Source organism: Galeopterus variegatus, unplaced genomic scaffold, assembly GCF_000696425.1.
Source record: "Galeopterus variegatus unplaced genomic scaffold, G_variegatus-3.0.2 Scaffold2915, whole genome shotgun sequence".
NCBI classification, from domain to species: domain Eukaryota; kingdom Metazoa; phylum Chordata; class Mammalia; order Dermoptera; family Cynocephalidae; genus Galeopterus; species Galeopterus variegatus.
Genome location: NW_007729026.1, coordinates 148,101 through 171,633, shown reverse-complemented (window position 1 = coordinate 171,633; position 23,533 = coordinate 148,101). Strand labels below are relative to the sequence as shown.

The 23,533-nt window shown below is 43.3% G+C and overlaps 1 protein-coding gene across 1 annotated transcript in view; it reads left to right on the top strand.

Moving 5' to 3' along the window:
• Positions 1-22,715, top strand: part of UBE2G2 (ubiquitin-conjugating enzyme E2G 2) — a 30,299-nt gene extending 7,584 nt beyond the window's left edge. Inside the window, exons 3-7 of the mRNA XM_008583438.1 lie at positions 8,178-8,213; positions 8,310-8,355; positions 17,147-17,265; positions 20,348-20,488; positions 22,294-22,715. Coding sequence (XP_008581660.1) covers positions 8,315-8,355; positions 17,147-17,265; positions 20,348-20,488; positions 22,294-22,406 — 414 coding nt within the window. The 5' untranslated portion in view covers positions 8,178-8,213; positions 8,310-8,314 and the 3' untranslated portion in view covers positions 22,407-22,715. The remainder of the gene's footprint in view (positions 1-8,177; positions 8,214-8,309; positions 8,356-17,146; positions 17,266-20,347; positions 20,489-22,293) is intronic.
• Positions 22,716-23,533: the final 818 nt, after the last annotated feature.

The following is a 23,533-nucleotide window of genomic DNA, read 5'->3' as shown; positions in this document are numbered from 1 at the left end:
CGGTGGTCTGGAACCGCCTCGGCGTTCCCCCGCCGCGGGTGGGGAAGTAGAGCGGAGCGAGCCCTGGAGTTCGGCGTATGTCCCCGCACGACGAACGCTCGCTCGGAGCAGTCGCTGCGGACGTGTGGGATGCCGCCGTGTCGCCGGCGGTGACGGACCGGGCCCCGGGGTCCAAGCGCCTGCGCGAGCCCGCCGCCCGGGGCGCCCCGCCTCCGCAGCTCCCTCGGCTACGGGCAGCTCTGGCCGGGATTGCGTTGAGATCTGAGTCTTGGAAGGAAGTTGAAAACAGGCTGAGTGAGCGTGACAAAGATAAGTGGACACACACGCAATAAGATATAATCTTATCTTGGATTATCTGGCTGGACCCAGGAGATTAAGACAGAAGAGGAGGTAGGCAGAGTCAGGGTGTGAGAAGGACTCCACCTGCTGAGGCTGGCTTTGGAGACAGAGGAAGGGGCCATGAGCTGAGGACGGTGGGTGGCCTCGAGAAGCTGAGGATGACCCCAGTCTGACAGCTAGTCAGCCAGGATCCCAGAACCTCAGTCCCACAGCTTCGTGGAACTGAGTTCTTTTAACAGCCTGAATCAACTTGGGTCAGCAGTCCTGCTAACACCTGGATTTTGGCTTTGTGAGATACTCTAAGCAGAGAATCAGCTGGTCCATGCTGTGCCCTGGCTTGTGACACATGGAAACTGTGAGATCATTAATGGGTATTGTTTTAAGCAGTTAAAATTTGTGGTAATTTGTTACAGGAGCGATAGAAAATGAATACAGTGTGTTATTGAGGGCATTTTTTCCCGTCTGTATCCTAGTAATGTGATAAAGTTCCATTTAGTGTTTCTTGTCTTTTTGTGTCTTAGCATCCAATTTGTCCTAATGAATTTAAGGTAGCACACCCCACCCCAATGTAACGGTAGACTTTATAGAAACAACCTCTATGTGCAGTGGGATTTGGATAGATTCGGATATATGTTCCAGCACACTTTATTGTATTTGGGAGTAGTCATAAAACTGCAGAAATTTAAAGGTGCTGGACCTTAGATATGATTCTGTTCAGGCCCCCTAATTTTATTATTTTGGGGGGCAGCTTTCCAGTATGGGGATTCGAACTCATGACCTTGATGTTAGAAGGCTGTACTCTAACCAACTGAGCTAACTGGCCAGCACTACCCGCTCATTTTACAGATATTACAGGAAATTGGATAATAGAAGCAGAATGATTTGCCTAGGTTCATAAAAAAAAGAGCCAGGAAAAGAACCAGAATGTTGTAAACTGCTGTCTTGTCTTCACATGTCATGCAGCCTTTCCTAGAAGTGTCAGAGATAGACTGATAGGAATAAGACAGGTATGAGTGTCCTAGGGCTGCCATCACAAAGTGCTGCCAATATAACACAACAGATACATATTCCCTCACAGTTCTGGAGACCAGAAGTCCAAAACCAAGTTGTTGGCAGCACCACTCTCCCTCTGAAGGCTCTAGAGGAGACTCCTTCCTTGCCTCTTCCAGCTCCTGGTGGTTGCCAGTATCCTTGGCATTCCTTGGCTTGTAATATCATGACTCCAATCTCTGCCTCAGTCTTCACACAGCTGTCTTCCCTCTGTGTGTGTTGGTGTCCAAATTTCCCTCTTGTAAAGATACCAGCTCATTCGTTTAGGGCCCGTCCTGATCAGTATGATCTCATTTTAACTCAATTACATCTGCAGATGAGGTCACATTCTGAGATTCTGGATGGACTTGAATTTGGGGGGGACACCCTTTAGCCCAGCACATGAGCTGAGGGTGGCGGGTGGTGGCACAGCATCTGATAGGAACCCAAAACTTATGTGTCTAAAACTGGGCTCCTGCTGTTCCCTACCATATTGTCCCACAGCCTTCACTTCTCAACCACGGCAACCTTACTTTTCCAGTTATTTGGACTAAAAACCTTGGAATGTTCTGGATGTCTCACTCTTTTATATCTATGTGTAAGCAGTTGTGCTCCCTTCAGATGGGACTTCATCCAAGCGCCACTAATCACTGGTCCTGTGCTGATCCAGGCCCCTCCTGCCTTTGACCTGAGTTACCACCTAGAATCTTGCCTGGTCTTCTTGCTTCGGCTCTTGCTGCACAGCTGAGAGGGATTCTGTTGAGATGTAAGTCAGATCGCATCTCTCTGCTCTGCTCAGGACCATCTTAGGTAAAAACCACAGTCCTTACCATGTCCTGTAAGGCCCTGCACTGTGTTGCTCTGGCCCTTTGATCTCTCTGTCCTCACCCACCTCCTCTCCCTCACTCCCTCCGCCTCAGCCCTCTGGGCACTCTCCTATCGCAGGGAGACAGACACCTTTCCTGAACCACCAGCCCCAGTCTGTCCTTCCCCACTACTGTCATCTTTCCCTGTAATTTCCCCTTTTCAGTTTTTTAAACTTTTTTTTTTGGCATCTGGATGGTACAGGGATTGAACCCCAGGCCTTGGTGTAATAAGCACCATGCTCTAATCAACTGAGCTAACTGACCAGCCCAGAACATTTTTCTATTGTGAAGTATATTGTATATGTCAAAATATATAAAAGTGTATGTTCAGACTAGATAATAATAAAATGAACAACTGTGTCCATGAGATCAGCTTAAGAAACAGAGCATTAGCAGTAGTCTCTGTGCTCCTTCCCACCAGGAGTTACCACTGTTTTGATTTTTGTGTGAATCATCCTTTTCCTTTTCTTTCTAGTTATACCACTTTGTATATCTCTAAACAACGTATTATTTACTTTTGCCTGTCCTAGAACTTAATAGAAATGGAATTGTACTGAGCGTGTTCTACACACTGCATCTTTTGCTCAGCATTGGTTCTGAGACTGATTTATGTTGAAGTATATGGCTGTAGTTTATTTCACTGCTGCATAGTGTTCCATTTTAGGAGTAAGCTAGAATTCATCCATTCCAGAATTGATAGACATTTCTTTATTTCCAAATTTTGATTTTTATAAATAGTACTGCTGTGAACATGTTTCATATGTCTCTTGTGCACATGTGCAAGGTATATATTTGGGGCACGTTGGTAATGCAAATTCTTTTCCACTACGGTGGTTCCAGTGTACGTTGCTGGCAGCAGTGGCTGGGAGGTCCCCTTGCCTGTCATGTTCACTAATGGTATTCAGTGTTCAGTGTTTCATTTTTACCAGTCTGATAGGTACAGCATGGTGTCTTGTTTTAATTTGTAAGTCTGTGATTGTGAATGTGGTTGAGCATCCTTTATAGGCCATTGTGTTTTTTCCTTTGTGAAATGTCTGTCTGTGTCTTTTACCAATTTTACATAGGGTATTTGTCTTTTTCTTATTGACTTGTAGAAGTTTTAATACAGTCCCTATTCCTTTGCAGTTCCTTAATCCTGTGTTGGTTATATGTGTTACAGTTATTTTATCCCTGTCGTGCATTGTCTTTTTAGCCTTTATGGTGTCTTTTTTTCCCCAGCCATCTTAAAAAAGAAAAGGCAGTTTTGTTAAGGTATTATTGACATATAGTAAATGACATAGTTACAAGAGTACAAGTTGATGAGTTTTAGTATATGTCTGTACCCGAGAAACCAGCACCACAGTTGAGGTGATGAACATATCATCCTCAGAAATTTTCTCCTGCCCCTTGGTCATCCATCTCTCCCTCCCGCAACCCCCAGTTCCCAGGCAGTGTCTGATCAGCTTTCACTCGCTATGGATTGTTTCGTCCCTTCTTTCGTCAGACTTCGCTCACGCAGCATGATTACACTGGGACTCATCCATGTGGTTGCTCTTATCATATTGGCAGTTTGTTCCTTTTTGTTACAGAGCGATACTCTGTTGTATGTATCGACTGCGGTTTGTTAATGCATTACCTGTTGATTGACAGTTGGAGTATTTCTAGTTCTTGGCTATTGCAATTAAACCTGCTGTGAACATTTGTGTACATGTCTTTCTGTGGATACATACCTTTATTTCTCTTACATAAATACCTGGGTCACATGTGAAGTACAAGTTTAATTTTTTCTTTTTTTTTGGCAGCTGGCCTGTTTGGGGATCTGAACCCTTGACCTTGGTCTTATAACACCTAACACTAACCAGCTGAGCTAACCAGCCAGCTCTAAGTGTATATTCAGTCTTTAAAGACACTGCCAAACTATCTTCTCAAGTGGCTGTACCATTTTACATTCCCACCAGCAGTGTATTGAGTTCCAGTTGCTCCACCTTTTTGCTGATGCTTGGTATGGTTGGTTTTTAAAATGTAAGCCATCCTGCTGAGTGTACTTCCCTCATGGCCAGTGATGTTGAGCATTATTTCATGTGCTTATTTGCCATCCGTGTCTTTTTTGATGAAGTGTCTTGAGTCTTTGCTCATTTTTAATTGTTTGATGGTTTTCTTATTGAGTTGTAAGAGTTTTTTATGTCATGTAGATACGAGAGTACTTCAAAAAGTTCCTGAAAAGATTCATGTTATCTTTTATTTCTATTTTTCCATGAACATTTTTGAAGTAACCTCACACAAGTCTTTTGATGGCTATTTATCTTGTTAATATTTTCTCTTCATCTGCAGCTTGCCTTTTTTCAAAAAATTGTGGTAAACACATAGTTCTGCCCTGTTAGCACTGTTTGAGTGTATATTCTAATGCAGTATTGTTAAGCATGTGCTCATTACTGTGTGGCTCAAACTCTGTACCCATTGAACAAATCCTGTAGCTTGCTTTTTAAAGAACAGGGTTTTTGGGGGGTTTTTGTTTGTTTTGTTTTGTTTTTCGGTATTTCGGTGAAGTTTAGTTTATTAACTTTTAAAATATTTCTTTTGTGTTATATTTAAGAGATCATTACCAAACATAAGATCACTAAGATTTTCTCCTATGATTTCTTTTAGATGTTTCATAGTTTTATCTCTTACATTTAGACCTGTGATATAAATCAAGTAAAGTTTTGTATATGGTATGAGGTAAAGGTCAAAGTTTATTTGCAAATTATTTGCGGATGGCTGTCCAGGTGTTTGAACACTTGTTAGTTTGCTGGAGCTGCCATTACCACAGACCGGCTTAGGCCTAAACAACAGAAAGGTATTTCTTCACAGTCCTGGAGGCTGGAAGTCCAAGATCAGGGTGCTGGCATGGCTGATTTCTTCTGAGGCCTCTCTCCGCTGTGCCTATGTCCTAACCTCTTCTCCTAATTGGGACACCATTGAGATTGGATTAGGGCCCAACCCAGTGCCTCATTTAATATTAATTGCCTCTTCAAAGACCCTGTTACACACTCTTCTTCACCCCGCTTTTTTCATTTAATAAGCCTGGAGTTCATTCTGTGTTAGAACATAGAGGCATCACAGCTGCAGGACTCCATAGGTAGATGTGTCATAATTTGACTAGTCCCCTACTGACAGACATGTGGGTCATTCCCAGATTTTTGCTATTACAAGTCATCTTGTAATACGTCTTGACTTGTAATACTTCTTTTCTTATTTTTACAGTGTATCTGTGAGATAGATCCCTAGAAATGAGATTGCTGGGTCAAAGGTTAAATTTATATTTCATTTTCTGTGGTGGCTATTTTTTAAGCCGCTATTTTTTAAAAAAAATCATTTTTTAACAAACTGACATTCTCAAGGAATCAGTGGCAAGGTCTTTGAATGTTTCTCTGCTGTTAAAATTTGTTTCTCTTTTTGAACATGTTTTTTATCAGTAACATGAAACTGTACATGGTTTTGCCAGTGTGTTTTGGAAACAAAACGAAACAAAAAAAGTGTGGTCAGAAGCTTCCTTCCGCTCTGGAGAGAGCTCGTTTACTGCTGCTCCTCAGCTGCCAGCAGATGCCGCTGGTGGCGCGGGTGCTTCTCTGCAGCGTGGGGCCTGGATGGCTAGCAGAGGGGTTTTTAGACCACCTCTCCCTCTCCCTAAGGGAACACAACCCACAGGGAAGTTCCAAGGGGGAACTCCAAAGGGAGGGTAAAGCCACGCTTTTTGGTAGAAGCTCCTCCTTTCGGTCCACGGAAAGGTTGCTAGAACTCTGTGTCTTGCTCTGAGGCTCGCTAGTTTGTTTCCCACTAACATTGTGTTTCCTCTTCCCCACCCCTTCCTTTTTAGCAGTCTACAATCCATCTACCTTAATCTGTCATTTATCTCTTCTTTTGTAATTAGATCATTTTACTTTAGACACAAAAACTGGACTAGATTCCAGGTGGTTGGGTGTATAAAGTCTGGCAAATTGGGTTCGGTGGTTATTTCTCCCGATCTTCACTCCCCATGAAGAGATACGAAGGGACTCTCAAGGTGTGCCTGTGAAATCCAAAGTCTTAGCCTCCCTGGTTCTTGATCTAATTTGTATTTGATTCTTCCCTCCTTGAAACAACGCATTTGACTTCTGGTGCCAGCACTTGTCTGGCCCCCGTCACTGGCCTCTCCTTGATGTCTTGTGCTGTCCCTGCTTCCTCTCCCCACTCCCCAATGTCAGCACACACTTGGTAACAGCACGTGGCTCTCTTCTGGATCAGGGTTTCTCAACAGGTGTTACTGGCATTTTGAGTGAAATAATTTTTCCTTGTGTAGGCCTTTATGGCAGGATGTTGAACATTCCTGGCTCCTTCCTACTAAATGGCAGTGGCATTCCCCAATCACTGTGAAAGCCCAAAAGTGGCAACCTGTATTTCCAAATGTTGTCTGGGAAATACTGCCTTAGAGGGTCCCTTCCAGGCCCCAGGGGTTATGTATGTTGTATATGCAAATAACTCCCAAATGTATATGTCCAACATCAGTCTTTCCCTTGAGTGTCAGACTCACTTCTCCAGTCACCTGCCCATCATCTCTGCGCGTCTGTTTACTAGACAGCTCAACCTTAATATGTTTAAATTAGAACTCCTACTTTCTTCTCCAACCTGTTTCTTCTCCCTTTCCATCCCACTATTAGCAGCATGATTTACTTAGTTGTTTGGGCCAAAAACACAGGACTGTTCTTGTTTCTCTTCACAGAGTACATCCACTTCACCAGCAAGCCCTGCCATTTCTACCTGCAGAGTAGATCCCAGATTTCACCATCTTCCCACTTCTACAGTTGTCACTATGGCCCCAGCTCTGTCTTCCCTTCCTGGACTGTTGGAGCACAACTTCTAAAACTGTTTACTAGCATGAAGTGCGACCAAGAGAGGAATAGTGCCGTGTAAGGCTTGTTCAGCTCAGTGAGTGGTCACAGAGAGCATCCCACATGAAGAGAGAGAAGGTCTTTAAGACTTGCTTCCATGTGTTTTCCTTTATAATTGGTGTCTTTTTTAGATTTTTATTTTCTAACTTGCTAATGTGTAGAAATATAATTCATTTATATATATTGACCCTATATTCAGCAACTTTGTCAAACTTCTTTTTCTAATAATTTATCTTTAGATTCTCTTGGACTTTGTATATGTATAAACATAGTCCCTATGAATAATGAATTTTATTTCTTCTTTTCCAGTTCTTATGCCTTGTATTTATTTGTCAGGGATTTATTAACTTTCTGTCTCTTCAAAGAACCACCTTTGGTTTTGTTGGTCTTTTGCATGTTTGCTTACTGTATTATTAATTTCCTCGGCACTCTCCCAAACAGGGAGTGCATTTCTGTATTACCCCATGTGGCCACCCTTCCGGCCATGACTTTGGCCATCTCCTTCTGTTTTTAAGCTTTCCCAATATGTCCTCAGGTCTGTTTTTATTTTGGAGCCTCCTGTATCAACAGATAAACCATGAGGCTAAGAGTTGAAATGACATTTCATGCAGCAACAACTACTAGCCTCAGATTGCTGCTGGCTTTTCTTACTATTTTTATTTTCAGTGCTGACATCTGATATTCTGTAGAATGTCAGGTCTATGGGGGCTCACAGATTTTGTAGAGTAGTCTTAAAGATCAATGGCTGACCTGTCACATACTTGAGACATTTGATAATGTCAAGCTTTTCCAACCTCAGCTCTGGTCGTATCTCTGGTTTATCACATCCAGAAAGGTTTGTGCTAAGTCTTAAAATGACAGGAAACACCATTCAGTTGGAAAATGTACTATGTTAGATTATGAGCTTTAATCAAAGTAACCAGCGGGAGTATTTTGGAAAGACAGTTTACCTCTTTTGTTTGTTTTTTTCATTTGTATGCTTTGTAGTGGTGTTTTGTTAAGATGATGATATGACATTTGTTCTGTTTGGTAATGGTTTTATTTTTTAATTTTATAGAATTAACACTGAACCCTCCAGAAGGAATTGTGGCAGGTAAGGTACTAAAGGTAACTTCTTTATAATTTACTTTTAATTGCCACAGTTGCCTCCGAAGTTAAAACTTTGTGGAATTTTTTTCTTTACCTACAGGCCCCATGAATGAAGAGAATTTTTTTGAATGGGAAGCATTGATTATGTAAGTTAATCATATATGTTATTGGTTTTACGGCTTTACTGGAAATTAGACTTAAGATCCACATTTAGCAGTCAGACTGTGCTCAGGAGTGTCAGTTGGAGGAAGAGGCCGAGTGCATCTTGAAACTTCCAGCTCTTCTCTAGTTTGCTCATCTGAAAGTAGAAAACCACCTGAACACAGATCCAGAAGGAGTGACAGTGTTTCCTTACTTAGTACAAATAAAAGGTTCTGTTGTAAATATTATGTATTCGTAGAGTATTACGATGACCATCTTTGGATATTGTGTGGTCATGGTGGATTATCCTCAAATCACATGGGTGGCTTTGGCTTCCAAAAGGCCCTAAAATCCTGAGGTTTTGACAGTAAGAAAAGGATCCTCAAAGATGGGGATGACTATACTGGCCCTGCCTTTGGGCCAGGACTTCTTTTCTTCTGCTCCTTCCCTCCCTTTGTCTCCTACACTGCTGCTGCTTTGTTTGCCATATCTGGACTTAGAGACCTTCTGTGGTTTCTGACTCTGAGACTTGGCTTAGTTCTTAGTTCTTGTTCTTAGAATTGAGTCAGTGTGGTTCCTGACCTGATCCTAGATTTCATGATATTGAGCTTACAGTGATATTGCTTGGAAAAAGAAACAAATGGACCCCCAATTCTAGAGTGTTCTGTGTCCCTGACTCAGGCCCTTTTGCTTTTCTTCTTTCTACCGTAGATTTTTAGCCATTCCTAAACTTCATATATTTTCAACAAAATGACATTAGGTAAAATTTAGGAAGTTGAATTTTATAGTCAGTCTGTTAGTTTTCTCATTATCAAAATGAGATATTTCAATTATCTAGAAAGTTTTTGGGTTGGGTTTTGTTGGATTGACAAGTGCTATAGTGGGCAGGGACTGGAGGAAGTGTGAAGGCCACTGGAGCAGGTGTGAACTGTGGCTTGACATAATTTTAAACTTCATCAGACTTTTAGAATTTGCCTATTGCTTGTATTACATTAGTTCTTAATGATCTGTGTCTTAGCCTGAGAAACCAGTTGCTGCTAAATGCTGTCTGTGGAGGTTAGATAATACATGAACATTGGTATGAAAATGAGTTTTTTTCGATAAACAAAATGTTTTTTAAAAATCATCAATAAAATATCCAGAGAGGGTACAGCAGGCCTAACATTTCTTGATAATTTGTAATACTCTAATTGCGTGGGCCTGTGGTGCATGTTTTTTCTGTGTCTACAAGTTTCTGGAATTTGTGTTTGTGTCTGAGGTGGTATTGTGTCATTCACACCCAGGCAATCATGAGATGGATGGCGAGTCCCCTGGTCAGCGCTGTGCTGCAGTCAGTGGACTGTTGTGCACTGTGTCAGGCTCAGCTCTCTTCCTTTTTAAAGAAGCAGGAGATAGTATACACGAACTGATTTGTAATCTGCTTGTTTCATCTACTAAGTCGTGTTAACACGGACACACCCGCACTCACATACACACCACCTAGAAAGAAAGCCTGTCGTGGGGTGCATGATTGCTGGGAGGCCTGCCTGAGTGCAGAGGTCAGGGCCTCTGACGGTTCTGCAGTATTTGGAAGATGCTGGCTCATGCACATCTATAGTAGACTTATTTAGAAGCTCATTAAAGGAACAGTTGAGCCTCTCAGTGTGGTTTTTAAAAAGTGTTCATTGTTAAAAATCTGTTAGGGTAACTATTACTAATTTTAGATAAACAGTATAAAATTAAACCAATATTTTGAAAACCTGTCTTAAAAAGTAATTAGGACTATTTTTAGGGAAGAGCACTTTTGTGTTTAAGTAAGGCTTTCACATTAGTGTGGAATTCCCCTGTTTCAAGATCTGGTGAGTTTGTGGGTTTTGGTTCTGTTCCAGACCCTTCACAAACAAGAGGCCGTTTACAAAAGTACTTAAAATGTCTATTAGGGAATTAACTGTCCTCCCCTTGGTTTGTCTCATCCTGCTGTTTTGGCAGACAGCTGGCTAAGTTTTTACTATCCAGTGATAGGTTTTCTTTGCTCTCTTTTATTCTCCAATGGCTTCCAGGGCCACCTCTACACCCTGGTGTTTCTGAAAACGGTGCTTGCCTGTGTGAGTCTGATGCTGGTGGCCTTTGCCATCGTGCCTGCCTGCAGGCCTTCATCTTTTCCTCCAACTTTGTGAAGAAAATGGCTTTTCCAATATTCAGGCAACAGATACTGAATGCCTTTTATATTACAGCCCTAGTCTGAGGACACACATGTCCTAGGTGAATCCAAGTCTTTACCTTGAAAGAACAGGGTTGAGAGACTAGAATGGGGAGCATAAATTAATGAATGAGAGAAGGACTAATCATAAGATTGCCATAGGCAGTTCCACATCTCTAATTAAAAGTGGAAAATAACTCTAGTGACTCTGTTGAGCTTACGGTGGAGCTTGAGCATGTGGTCCAGTAGAAGATGGCTGTAACTGCAGGTCACAGGAAGGGACATGGACCACTGTAGCGTGTGTTCCTAGCTTGGCGTTATGGTTTTGGCCCAGTCACTTTTCCTCTCTGACCTTCACTTATTTGCATCAAAACAAAGTGGTTCAGCATCCTTTGGACGAATGGCTCAGATCTCTCTCAGCTCTGAGGCCCATGGTGCATGTGACCCCTCTGCTAAGGCACAGCGTTGGGGTACAGCTGCAGGAGGGTGGGTGCCCTCTGCAATTGGAGCACTTTGTAGGACATAGAAGCCCTGAGGTACGGGAAACCTTTTCATCCTTGGTAACCAGACAAGGCATGAGTCCCTTAGAATCTTGCTGCCCTATCCTGTCTTCCTCTATCATTCTAGAAGCAGCTAGCATTGGTGACCTCCCTGTCTGGTCTGTGGCCTAACTGCTGTCACCCCTCCAAACCAGTGGGCTCTTGAGGCTGTGGTAAATGTGGTTAAATGGTTGGGGACCCTTGGTTGACTCCATCCACCGTGTTACTTTCAGTGTGTTTGGGCCCAGGTGGTGCAATGATTTTCCCAAGACTCTCTAGCTGTTGACAGCAGCAAGCTCACACACTCCCAGGCTGTTCTTCTTCTGCCAGGATGCTCTTCCCATGCTGGGTGTAAGTGTCATGGTCACAGTATCCATCCTTTATTCAAGGTTTCTTATTTACTGAAGACAGTGTCCTATGAAAATAAACCTGAAATTAAAATAGATGTTTACAATTTGTATTGTATATTCTCTGACTCAGCAATCCTCACCTTAGCAATTTCTTCAATGGAAATGTTATAAAGATCTCTAGATGAGAAAGTTTCTTGCAGCATTCATTGTGGTAATAAAAATAAGTGGAAATATCACTGTCCAGCCTAATTTATGGAACATCCATACAGCAGAATGCCATATAGCAATAAAAAAAACTCAGGTGGGATCTACCTACTGCATGGAAAGATGTGTACAATGTGTGAAGTGGAAAAGCATATGACAGAATAATAGATTTAGACCAGTGATTTCAACTGGGAATGATTGTGTCCTCCAAGGGACATTTGGCAGTGTCTGGATCATGCTTTTGGTATCTCATATAATGCAAGATTACAAAGGTTTTCTCCTGTTTTCATTTAGAAGTTTCATAGTTTATAGATCTTACATTTAGGTCTTCCATCCATTTTGAGTTTTTGATCCATTTTCATAGTTTTTGTGTATGGCATTAGGTAGAAGTCTACCTTCATTCTTTTGCAGGTGGTTTATCCAGTCATCCCAGCATTATTTGTTGAAAGTTAATCCTTTACCCATTGAATAATCTTGGCACCTTTGTCAAAAGTCAACTGATAGTAAATTCAGGGTTTATTCTTGGACTTCTAAATTCTGTTCCATTGATCTATGTCTATCCTTATGCTGGTCCTACACTGCATTGATTATTGGAGCTTTATAGTAAGTTTTAAAATGGGGAAATTTAAGTCCTTCAACTTTGCTCTTCTTTTTTAGTATTGTTTAGGCTATTCTGGATCCTTTGCATTTCACCTTGTCAATCTCTGCAGAAATGCCTGCTGGGATTTTGATAGGGATCACATTGGATCTTTAGATCAATTTGAGGAATATTGCCATTTAACAGTAATGATCACTCCAATCCATGAATGTGGAATGTCTCCCCATTTATTTAGGTTTTTAAAAATTCTGAGCAACGAAGGCTGGCTGGTTAGCTCGGTTGGTTAGAGCACAGCCTTGTCAAGTTCAAGGGTCAGATCCCTGAACTGGCCAGCTGCAAAAAAAAAAAAAAATCTCAGCAATGCTTTGATACATTTTTTATCTTAAAAAATCCAACTTTGTGGATGAGGGTATGTGAGTTCATACAGACGTTGAGAAAAACCTGGAAGAATAACCAAACTGTTCACTGTGGTTATCTCAAGGAGGTGATTTAGAAAGGGGGAGTGAGGGAGGTATTTGCTTTGCTTTGTGTTTTGTATACTTCTGTATTTGAATATTTTCCAACAGGCATATATTTTTCTAGTGAAATTAGGTCAAAGTTTATGTTATAAAAGTGATTATCTATGTTTATTTATCATAAAGTTCTTGTAATTGATGAACTTTTTTAGTGTACTTTAAATATAGTTCAGATATATTTGATTTAAAGTTTTTCAGAAATGTCTATACTGCAAAAGAGTAATTAGGGTATGGCTATAGACTCCTTTTGGACAGATTTAATCATGAAAATAATCATATAGAACAAAACGTGTATTTGCTACTATCACGACTTCCAGGAATATCAGGGTCCCTCCCTGCACTTCTTAGAATTCGTTCTTTAGATGCGAATAACCCGGGCTGCTCAGAACACACAAAAGGAAAACAGAACACAAGGGGTGTCTGGGTCCATCCCAGAGAGGCTGCCCAGAGGCAGGGTCGTGCCTTGCGGGTGAGGGTGGGGGTAAAATTACGCAGTCTTGGTTTGAGACTATCAGGTGCCTGAGGGCACTTTCCCTAAATCACAGCCTCTTACAGCCTGTGTCCTTTTGCCGGCACAAGGGTGTTCCATGAGCAGGAACCTCACCTGATTAGGTTCTCTTTAACTTCCAGATGCCTGGCACAGCGATCTACACATAGCAAGCCACCCTTTAGCCTCTGCTGGATTTGCAGGCAGGGGCCCAGGCAGTGCCACGACTTGGCAGGGCACAGCAGAGCCAGTGTGCTTGGGCTTCTGAAGTGCCTAGTTGGGGGGGCTGTGCGTACAGCCCAATCTTGGTCGCACTGCCTGTGAGTTAGTAAGGTGGCATCCCTGGCGAGCAGCTCTGCTGAGCTGTAGCGCAGAGGTCGGAGGAAGGAGGTGGTTCCCACGCTCTGACACAAGGCACCCCAGAGCAGAGGGAGTTCCCAAGGCAGTCTGGCTTTGCTTTTTATGCTCCAGGTGGTTCTGACTTAGGGGAGTACTCGTCCTTCAGTAATCCAGTTCAGGTTTTAAGTTCTAATGGAGGGATTTGCAGTCTTCATTATTCTCATACCTTGTCATCTGTATGTTTGAGTAGTTTTGTCCATGTGCTGTGACAAACTGATAAAGAGAAGGGGGCAGCAGCAAGGGCATCTGGGGACGAGCAGGCAGGTGTTGCAGTCCCATCCGGACACGCCCTGGGCACCCCTGCTGCGCTGGCCTTCCTCCTGCTTTCGTTGGCTAGAAAGTGGGATGTGAAGAACAATTTTCCTTGAGTTTAATGTTGAAAGACTACACCAGCATGTCACTGGCTTTGTGAGGGACCATGGCTGCTGGCAGGCGTGGTGACTACGCTCCAGTTTGGACATGGGTGCTTCTCTCTCAGTGTTTGCTCTCTTGCACCAAATTCACCTAGAAGACAGGAAATCAAAGTGACCACTGGAAATGTCATTTCCCATGTCGAGAGCAGTGTGGCTGTGGTGCTTTACCTGCATGCCTGTCTCAAAAGTCCTTACCTTGTAGTTCTGAGATACTTTAGGCCATTGCTTTAATCAATGAGGTGTAAAGTAATTTGCAGACTTTGCAAAATTCATATTTGCTTTGGATAAGATTGTTTTGTTTCCTTTCTTCTGGTTCTTTTTTTGTTTGAAGATTTTGACATGAGCCCATCTTTGGTGAAGGAGGTGAGGTTGTTCAGGAGCATGGCAATGAAACTCATCCAAGAACAACATCCACGACAGACATTCTGGTCCAGGAATGTCCTCGACAGTGTGTCCGTAGAGTCCGCGGGCATGCTGCCGCACATCATCGTGCCTGCGTTCCTGTGCGTGCACCAGGGCATTCTGGAACAGAGAGAGACCTGGTTTCAGACCAGCAGTGAGTGGAGCATTTGCACATAGCTTTGATATTTAAGATGTGGGCGCATTTTAGGAAATGTTTGGTCATGCTTCTGAGGCTACCAACGACCCAGTGAATTTTTTTTTTTTTAATTGTAAAGAAAGCCCTATTATGAGAAAACAAAGAACTGTTATCAAAGTTTTGAGCAAATGCCATTTGGCTCATTCCAAAAACACTACCCAGACATTTTTTCTTATTCTAGACTCAGAAGTGCCAGAAATACAGAGGCACTGGCAAGCATTCCTGACATATTAACAGTGTTACTTTTAAAGATAGTATCTTTATTTGCCCTACTTTCTGATTGAGCAGTTTGAATAGTGTTCTATTCTTAACTCCTGTACTGGGTTGGTTTGGGACCCTGACTTGGTCATTTCATCCTTGGATTTTCTGTTCTGCCTCACAGTGAAGTGGAAACGGCAGGCCCTGGCACCCTTGCACCAGCAGGCTGCGTGGGGTGCCTGTGGGGTGGCAGCTCGCATTGCTATGAGCTCTCTCACACTGGACGAGAGGCCTGTCTCTCGACCACGGTCTGTGCTGACTGATGGGAAGAGGGAAAGGCTTCGAGGGATTGCGGGAAGCACAGAGCAGTCCAGGCTTGCAGGTCTCCAGCTGCCAGGGGCTTGTGTTCATATGCTGCCCTTGCCAGAGTGGCCATGCCACCGCCCTTGTGCTGCACTGCTGCTGTGCCAGCAGGAGTGAGGCTGCAGCGGTCCCTGTCCTGGTGTCATGCTGCAACACTGGGAGCTGTCGTACAGCAGTGTTCACCCCTCCAAACAAGGTAGCTGTTCACAGTCGCATCCTGTAAAGTAGCAGGACAGGTTTCAGAATCAAGATTTGTCTCTTAAGTTGAAAAGAATTTGGCCCCAGCAGACACTTAACTGTGTTGTTCTCATTTTGACCATTTCACCACACACCAGCCCTCGGGGCCAGAAGCAGGTCTGGCACTGCTACCGTAGCACTGTTGCCACCAAATGAAAACTAAAGCTCTTTGTCAGTCTCTGATTTTTTTTGTCTTTTTCCTTTAATGGTGGAGATAAATATTGCTTCTACTATTTGCAAATCTATATTTTTATGAATTTCACTGAACCCAAAATAACTTTATTATCAAGATTTTAAAACAAATTTGTTCTTTTAAGAACTCTATTTTTTTAAAATGAAGACTGTTTTGGAATAAGTGCATTTTAAGTATTTCTCTCCAGTGCCTTGTGTTGGATTCATTTGAAGGCCGCAGGTCTAGTGTTGGTCCACCCCTGTGCTGCTGGGGGCTTGGCCTCTGCGGAGGTGTCCTTTCTGTTGTGCAAGTCACTGTGTAGAGAGGCGGAGTTGCTTATTCTCTCAGTTCACATATGTAGAATGGGATTTGCCTTCTTTGTGGCTGTGATGGGTCACACTCACAGTAATTTCTGCTGTTCAGTGTGTGTAGTTGTCATTTAGCAGTTCTGTTTCCTTGTTAGATTCATGCAATAAAGATTGTGCTGTCTCATTAGTGACATTTGTAGGGAGGAGGAGCTGGTCTCCCTGGTGAGAATGTGGGCTGGGCAGCCGTCCCTACTCCTCTTCTCCTGCCCTTAGTCTTTGTGTGTTGGTCAAGATGGCGTTCACTTACACCTATGGGGTCTTATTGTTCGTTCCTTGTTAGATTCATGCAATAAAGATTGTGCTGTCTCATTAGTGACATTTGTAGGGAGGAAGAGCTGGTCTCCCTGGTGAGAATGTGGGCTGGGCAACCGTCCCTACTCCTCTTCTCCTGCCCTTAGTCTTTGTGTGTTGGTCAAGATGGCGTTCACTTACACCTATGGGGTCTTATTGTTCAAACAGGACTTCTGAAGTGGTTTAGTCCATTTCTACCATTTACATGTGAGTAAGGTATGAGTGTAGGGACGTAGAGTTGCTGTAGCGTTTGCATCCGTGGGGGCTGGGGCGCAGGGTGGCCAGCTCCCAGGCGCAGTCTAGGGTCACTGGGGCGTGTATTCACGCCTGGCCTTTTGCTCTGAGTGCAAGTCAGTGATGACGTGTGTGCTCTCTATCTGCTTCTTGAAGGTTACAGAAATCACTTGTTCGGCACATTAAAAAATTTTTAAAAGCCTTTGAAATACCACTCTTAACCCCTCATTTATTTACGAACAATAGAGTCTTGCTATAACATGTGCCATAATTCATACCTTTATCCAAGAATGTAATTGTACCACATGCAGGGAAAAACAGAGTCCCCAGGATCCTACAGTGTTGGCGTTAGTTCTTTTCTCTGATCCCATTATTATAAAGAGGTTCTGCTGCCCGACTCTTACTTTTATTAATGTGGAAACTGTGCCTGTAATTTAGTCCTTGTGCTTGTACCTAAGATTTAAACCAGATTGGAATGAGATAATGAGACATTACTTTCTGTTCAGAAAAAAGTACCAGTTCGTTATTATTTAGATAATCTCTTCATGGGCATTTGTAAAGCAGTGAAAATTTCCCTAACTCATTTCTGAATTGTGGTAGACATTGAAAAATGTACTTTGAAGTTCTGTGTTCATGTTTTATATCTTCTAGGGGCCCAGAAGACACCTGTTTTGAGTTTGGTGTTTTTCCTGCCATCCTGAGTTTCCCACTTGATTACCCGTTAAGTCCTCCAAAGATGAGATTTACCTGTGAGATGTTTCATCCCAACAGTAAGTGCTTTTGGAAGTTTTTGTGGTAGCAGGAGAGTTATAGAGATTATATAATCATGAAAAATATGGTATATTAGTGATGTTGTAGACCTTTAAAAAATATTTCTTATGTTTTGAACTTCAACAAATTAATCATGGTGCTATTAGCACCATGATTTCAGTTTTGAAGGTCAGTTTAATGTAGATAAAAGAGAATATTAACCTGAAACTGAATGCCACTTGACCCAGGTGTCCTGCTTGAGTGGGGTTGTCAGAAAGAAGTTTTAAGCACAGGTGTGTGCTCAGAGTGGCTTACACTAGTCTTCATCACAGTGTTATTTTTAATGGTGAAAAAATTGGAGTCAATCTAGGCTTTCAACAATAGAGAATTAGTTAAGTAAATTATATATGTTAGAATGCAATATAGATATTTAAAATGATCTAAAATAATAGTTAATGACATTGAATAATATTTGTGCTATATTGACTGGGAAAACCAGGTACTAATACAAATCAGTAGGAGGTTATAATTTCATCCTTTGAAAAAACCTGCACATGTAAATATATGAGGGTATTTCAGAAAGTTCGTGGAAATATAGAATTAAAAGATGATACAAATCTTTCCATTAACTTTTTGAAGTGCCCTTGTGTGCATAACTGGAAAGGTAAGGGCAAAATTGTTAAAAGTGGTTCTCTTCCCTGATTGGGATTATTTTTTTCCTTTTTGTAAACCTTTTCTTTATCTAAAATAAAAATGTATTACTATTAAAAGAGGAAAAAAATAAGGTCATTGAAATAAATTGTACTGTACCTTATTTGAAAACGTTCAGTAGCAGGGATTGGGCTTCCTGAATAGCTGTAGTTTTCATTTCCTTCTTTTACAAATAAGGATTAAACATGAGAGAATTAACAGGGAAATGTGTTGTATTTTCAATGATTGTATTTAGAATAATGTGCCTTCTTATAAATGACTATTATTGCTATTAATAGTCATGATCTTAATAGCTATGGAGAAGAAAAGCAAGTAAGATATTCTATTTTATAAAAATGAAATATTTACTTATTTAAAACCAGTTCCTTATTCTGTTCTTTTCTATATGTCAAATAGCTAAAGGCTAATTTAACACATGAGAGAATTTATCAAATTTTCTGAGCCCCTGACTTCTCTCTTGGTCTAAAACTGAACCCATTTGGCAGAGCATACAACAGAGCCCCCCAAATTGCTCCCTGCTGCAGATGTTTTCAGGACTGCTCCACCTGTCAGGAAACGCTCTATGCGGTAGGGCTTGCTGTCCACACCCTCGTTCACAGCTGCTTGTTTACTGCTGGTGGTGGTACATGAAGGCCACATGCTTCCTCCTCAGCCTTGCCTCAGTCCTGTGTACACAGCAGGCGCTCTGAAGCATTCGTCCTTCTGAGGAGGCTGGCTGTGTAGCCATGGTTGTGAGGGCGGGTGGGGGCGTGTCTAGGGCCTGTCCTGCTGTGGTCTACCTTAGTGTGCCTTGGGGATTTTTCATTATAAAGAGTTAAAAAATATATTACTGTTGATGCATAAGAGGCAGTTGAAGAGGTTAACAGTTTCAAGTTGTTTAACCATAAAATGCAACTATGAAGTGGATTGTAGATAATTAAGATAATAAGATTGTATTGATGATAAATACACACTCTTCAGAACAGTGCCTGAGACATGGTATTAGAGACAGATACAGCCAAGAAACAGATTGAATTATGTGAATATGTACTAAAAATAAGTAGTTTGGTAATTATTTTTAATGTTCTGATATTGTGTGTGTGGCTGGTCGGTATGGGCATCTGAACCCTGGACCTTGCTGTTACAACACTTCGCTCTAGCTAACTGGCTAGCCCCTGATACTTACTTTTAATGTTCAGATAATTAATGCAAATAGTAGCAGAGAGCACTCTTGGCACCAGGTCCCATGTGTGGACTGTGGGTGGACATCCTGTAGTCCATGGCAGGGGTGCCCTGAGTCTGTTGTGGTACAGGTCCTGGGTTGCCACAGAGCGGTGACCACTGCAGTAGTGGATGAGGGAAGAAACACAGGGCCGGGTGTAAAAGAGAAGGCTGTTTGGAAGAAAGTGGTAACTACTAACATTCCTAAATTTTCATGAAATTCTGAACTCATGAATTGAATTGAATTAAGTAAATTTATTTTAAATTGTCATTTATTATAACTTTAATGGCGTTATAATTTCACAGTTGAGTCTATCAAAATGTTTTACTGGATAACTGATTATATATTGAACCATCTGAGAATTTCCCAAGTATATGTAGAAGAAAAATAACAGACATTTTTAACTGTCTTACTTTTGGGGCTGGGGGGGCTGGCTGGTGTGGGGATCCGAACCCTGGATCTTGGTGTTATCGGCCCATGCTGTAAACAAGTGAGCTGACCAGCCAACCCTCTTTTAACTTTCTTGATAGGACTGATTACATTCTGTGAATTGAAAATCCATTTGTCTTCATCAGGTATCTTGTTAATTATGGTATTTGATGGGAGAGAGATTTGGTTTAGACACATTGATCTCCAGGTAGTACTAATAATAATTTCACTCTCAGGATAAATTATCAAGAGAAATATCACTGCCTTTTTCTGGATATTTAAATAATTCCTGTTATTTTTATCTTAGCCATGTGAACATATATTTTACACAGTCCAGTTCAGGAATTTAATGGTGGAATTAGGAATTTTTAAGAAACTAGCTCTCAAAAATATTGTTAGTAATCCTTATTACATTAGATATTTTGGTGAAATATTTGCCAGGTAATCTATCATTTACTCTTTTTGGACATAATGCTTAAAAATCTCCATATAAAGGTGGAACTGTGCTGTGACTGATTGGAATGGGGCAGCAGCCTGGAGTCCTGTCAGTGCGTGAGCAGGGCCCTGCGAGGCCCAGACAAGCCCGTGGGATCCATGCGGATGGGAAATGTGACACTCAGCCCCAGCTTGTGCTCCAGCTGTACAAACAGCTCACTTTCTGTGTCTGCAGTCCTTGTTCTGTTTATCTGTGAGCCTGCCCCAGCGTGGTGTTGCCTTGGGCACCATCCCTGGGCTCACCTGGCTGCCTCTCACCTTTGCAGTCTACCCTGATGGGAGGGTCTGCATCTCCATCCTTCATGCGCCGGGTGACGACCCCATGGGCTACGAGAGCAGTGCTGAGCGGTGGAGCCCCGTGCAGAGTGTGGAGAAGATCCTGCTGTCGGTGGTGAGCATGCTGGCAGGTAAGCTGTGCCGGGCTGTCTGTGGCGCTCACCTGCGGGCACTCGGAGTTCATTCGTGTGCGCGGTGCTCATCTGGGAGGACTTGCACACGTGTGTTCAAGCATGAGCGCACTGTTCATAATTGTGAATTTTAGTGAAAGCCTAGTGCTGTCTACCCTATTGTGAATATCATAATGAACCGTTCTCTAATCCTTTGGCATTTTGTTCATCCAGTAGGCATTTATTAGGGACCTACTATATGTCACACACTAAAGATACCCCAACTTGAAGGTCCCACATTTGAGGGGATCTTTCGGAGTCCACCCACAGGTACGGTTTGATAAATCCTGAGATCAAAATACATATGGGGTTCTTGGGCCACTTCTTGAGACAGGGCTGTCTGGGATGAGTTTAAGACATGTAGGAGTTAGCAAGGTAGGAGGGAGAGAAAGGCTTTTGTGGCAAGGGAGGCAGCCCAGGCTGAGGCCCAGAGGCAGGAGGCAGCTGGTTCAGTGGGGGTGCTGCCAGCTCGTTATGGCCAGAGCCAAGTCTGGGTGGAGATGGAGGGGAGCCCTGAGGAAGCGTGTCGGCTGGGAGCCCTGGCAGACCCTGGGACTTCGAGTATTACATCGTTCATGTGATGGTATGATTGTAGGAGAAACAAAGACTTGTGGGGCAGCGTCACAGCAGCCTGGGGAGAGAAGAGAAGGGCTGGAGTGGCCCCAGGGCCAAGGATTGGGTTTGGGAGGCCTTGAAAGTACAGGCCCCAGGACTCTGGCTAATTGGCATGTGGTGACTCTTGTTCCTGGTGTGAGTGCTGGGGGGCTGTCTCTGGGGTCAGGAATACAGAGGGAGCAGGATTTGGGGAAGAGAAGAGTTTGGGATGTGGAACGAGGGGCCTCTGGCCACCCAAGGGGGCTGTTTGGGGGCCGCAGGCTGTTGGAGCTGCTCATCTGAGGGACCAGATGTGGAAGTGAAGCTGTGGGGCCATTTCTGGGTACGGCAGTGGGTGACGGTGCAGGACAGGGTGACGGCGTGGAGGGGCAGGTAGGAGGAGAGGCATCACAGAGGAGCACACAGGCATGAGCAGGTGCTGCAGAAGCAGAGGGAGCAGCATCAGAGAAAGAGTCATGCCAGCAGGCAGCCCGGAAGGTGGGTGCCCACGCAAGGCCAGTGGAGTAAAGACCAGGCGGGACGTGCGTGGGGGAAGGGCATGTGTGCCCTGAGAGGACAAGCACCGAGCCTTCTTGACTGACTGGCCGAGTAAGGATTGTGCTCACCTGCTGTGTGCTCTGGGCCAGTCCTTTGGACATTCTGACCACCACCACCTCCCCTCTGTGCACTGCCGCTCACTCATGCTGTGGCTTCAGTGGCCATAACTTGAGCCAGAGTCTGGTAGCCCTGTGCGTCTCCCTTCCTGCAGGTCCTGCTGCCCAGCTGATGGATTGGGTGGCCTGGGGTCAAGCGTCCACTGGGCAGGCATCCACCGCGGGGCTGCACAGCTGCCTAGAGCTGTACTTCTGGTAGGAGCTGAGGCGGGCTCTCTGTGAGACTGAGAAGGGACTACTACAGGGCATCTCCAGGTCCAGCAGGTCCCATGGGGGGCCACATGGTCATGTTGTTGAGGTGGTCAGTGTTTCCAGAGCAAGCCAGAAGATGATGTGCACTGGCATCTTCAGACACTCAGACTCAGGAGTTGTGGGAGTGGAGCACAAATCCCGAGGCAGGTGCTGACCCATCAGTGTTTTAATGAAGTGAAAGATTGTGCTTAGCTGCTTACTTTTAAGACTCCCTTTTATACGGAGAGTGCTTCGTTTTTCTTTCAGAGCCCAATGACGAAAGTGGCGCTAATGTGGATGCCTCCAAAATGTGGCGGGATGACCGGGAGCAGTTTTATAAGATCGCCAAGCAGATTGTACAGAAGTCTCTGGGGCTCTAAGGCCTTGCCATGCACATGTGCACAGACGTGTGCCGACACGCATGCGTGCTAACACACACCACTGATCAGGCCCAGCCTTCTCCTCTGGAGCACTTAGTGACAGCTGTCTCTGTGCTGGTAACAAAAAGACAGACTCACAGAGCCACAGCATCTGTTTTTTTCTCACCTTTCGCACCCCAAACAGGCTTCTCTTCTGAAACTATGTTTATGTAGAACAGCGACAGCTTAATGCAGTTTTGAAGTGTTCCTCACAAGGCAGAGCAGGTAGGTTGTCGAAGCTGTCACCACTACCTCTCCCAGCTCACGTGCCGCAGATTCCCTTCAGCTGTGGATTCCCTTCCTTCCTGGAGTGCTGAGGGGCTGCACATGCCAGACTCCCTAGGGTAATGGAATTCCAGCAGTGCTCCTGAAGAATCGGGCCTCCGCGAGGCACTCATAACTTCCTCTTTGATTTCATATTTTACAAGCAGGTGTTTTTCTTATAATCTAGTCACATCTTTTTCATTTGTTGTGTGTTACAAGCCATCGCACTTAGAAATACTTTCAGGAAATACTTCTTTAAAATGTGTGTTAATGAGAAATAGGATACATGGAAAAGAAGTTTATTGCTGGTTATAAAGACTGACAGTTTTTTCCTGATAATATTTATCAAAGATTTACATTTTTTTCTTAGTTACTAGTGCATTACTAGAGCTGGTACAGGTGAGATGTGTAAAGTTTCAGTGAGTTTCTTCTGAATCTACAGGAATTTTTCAGTCCAAAAACTGGGAAGCTCCAGGGTTGCATACATTGTGGTTGCACCAGGAATTTAACTATTGGCACAAAATTATTCTTTGTAACTCGAGGTTGGAAGGGAATCTACCATTAGTTAGCTCAGAGCACAGAGGTGTGCCTTATTCTTGAACTTGACCGGCACTCATGGAAGTGGGCATGTGGGGCCCGTGAGCCCCCAGGGTGGAGACAGAGCGCTGTTTTTTGACTTGTGATTTTGATGCGGTCTGGATGTTCTCTAACATGGTCAGCTGAGCAGCACAGTGCCAGGAGGTTACCTTATAAGCAATAACAGATCTGTTGCTTGCCGAATCAAATACTTGACCTGTTTCAGACAGGTTAAATTTAAATACAAA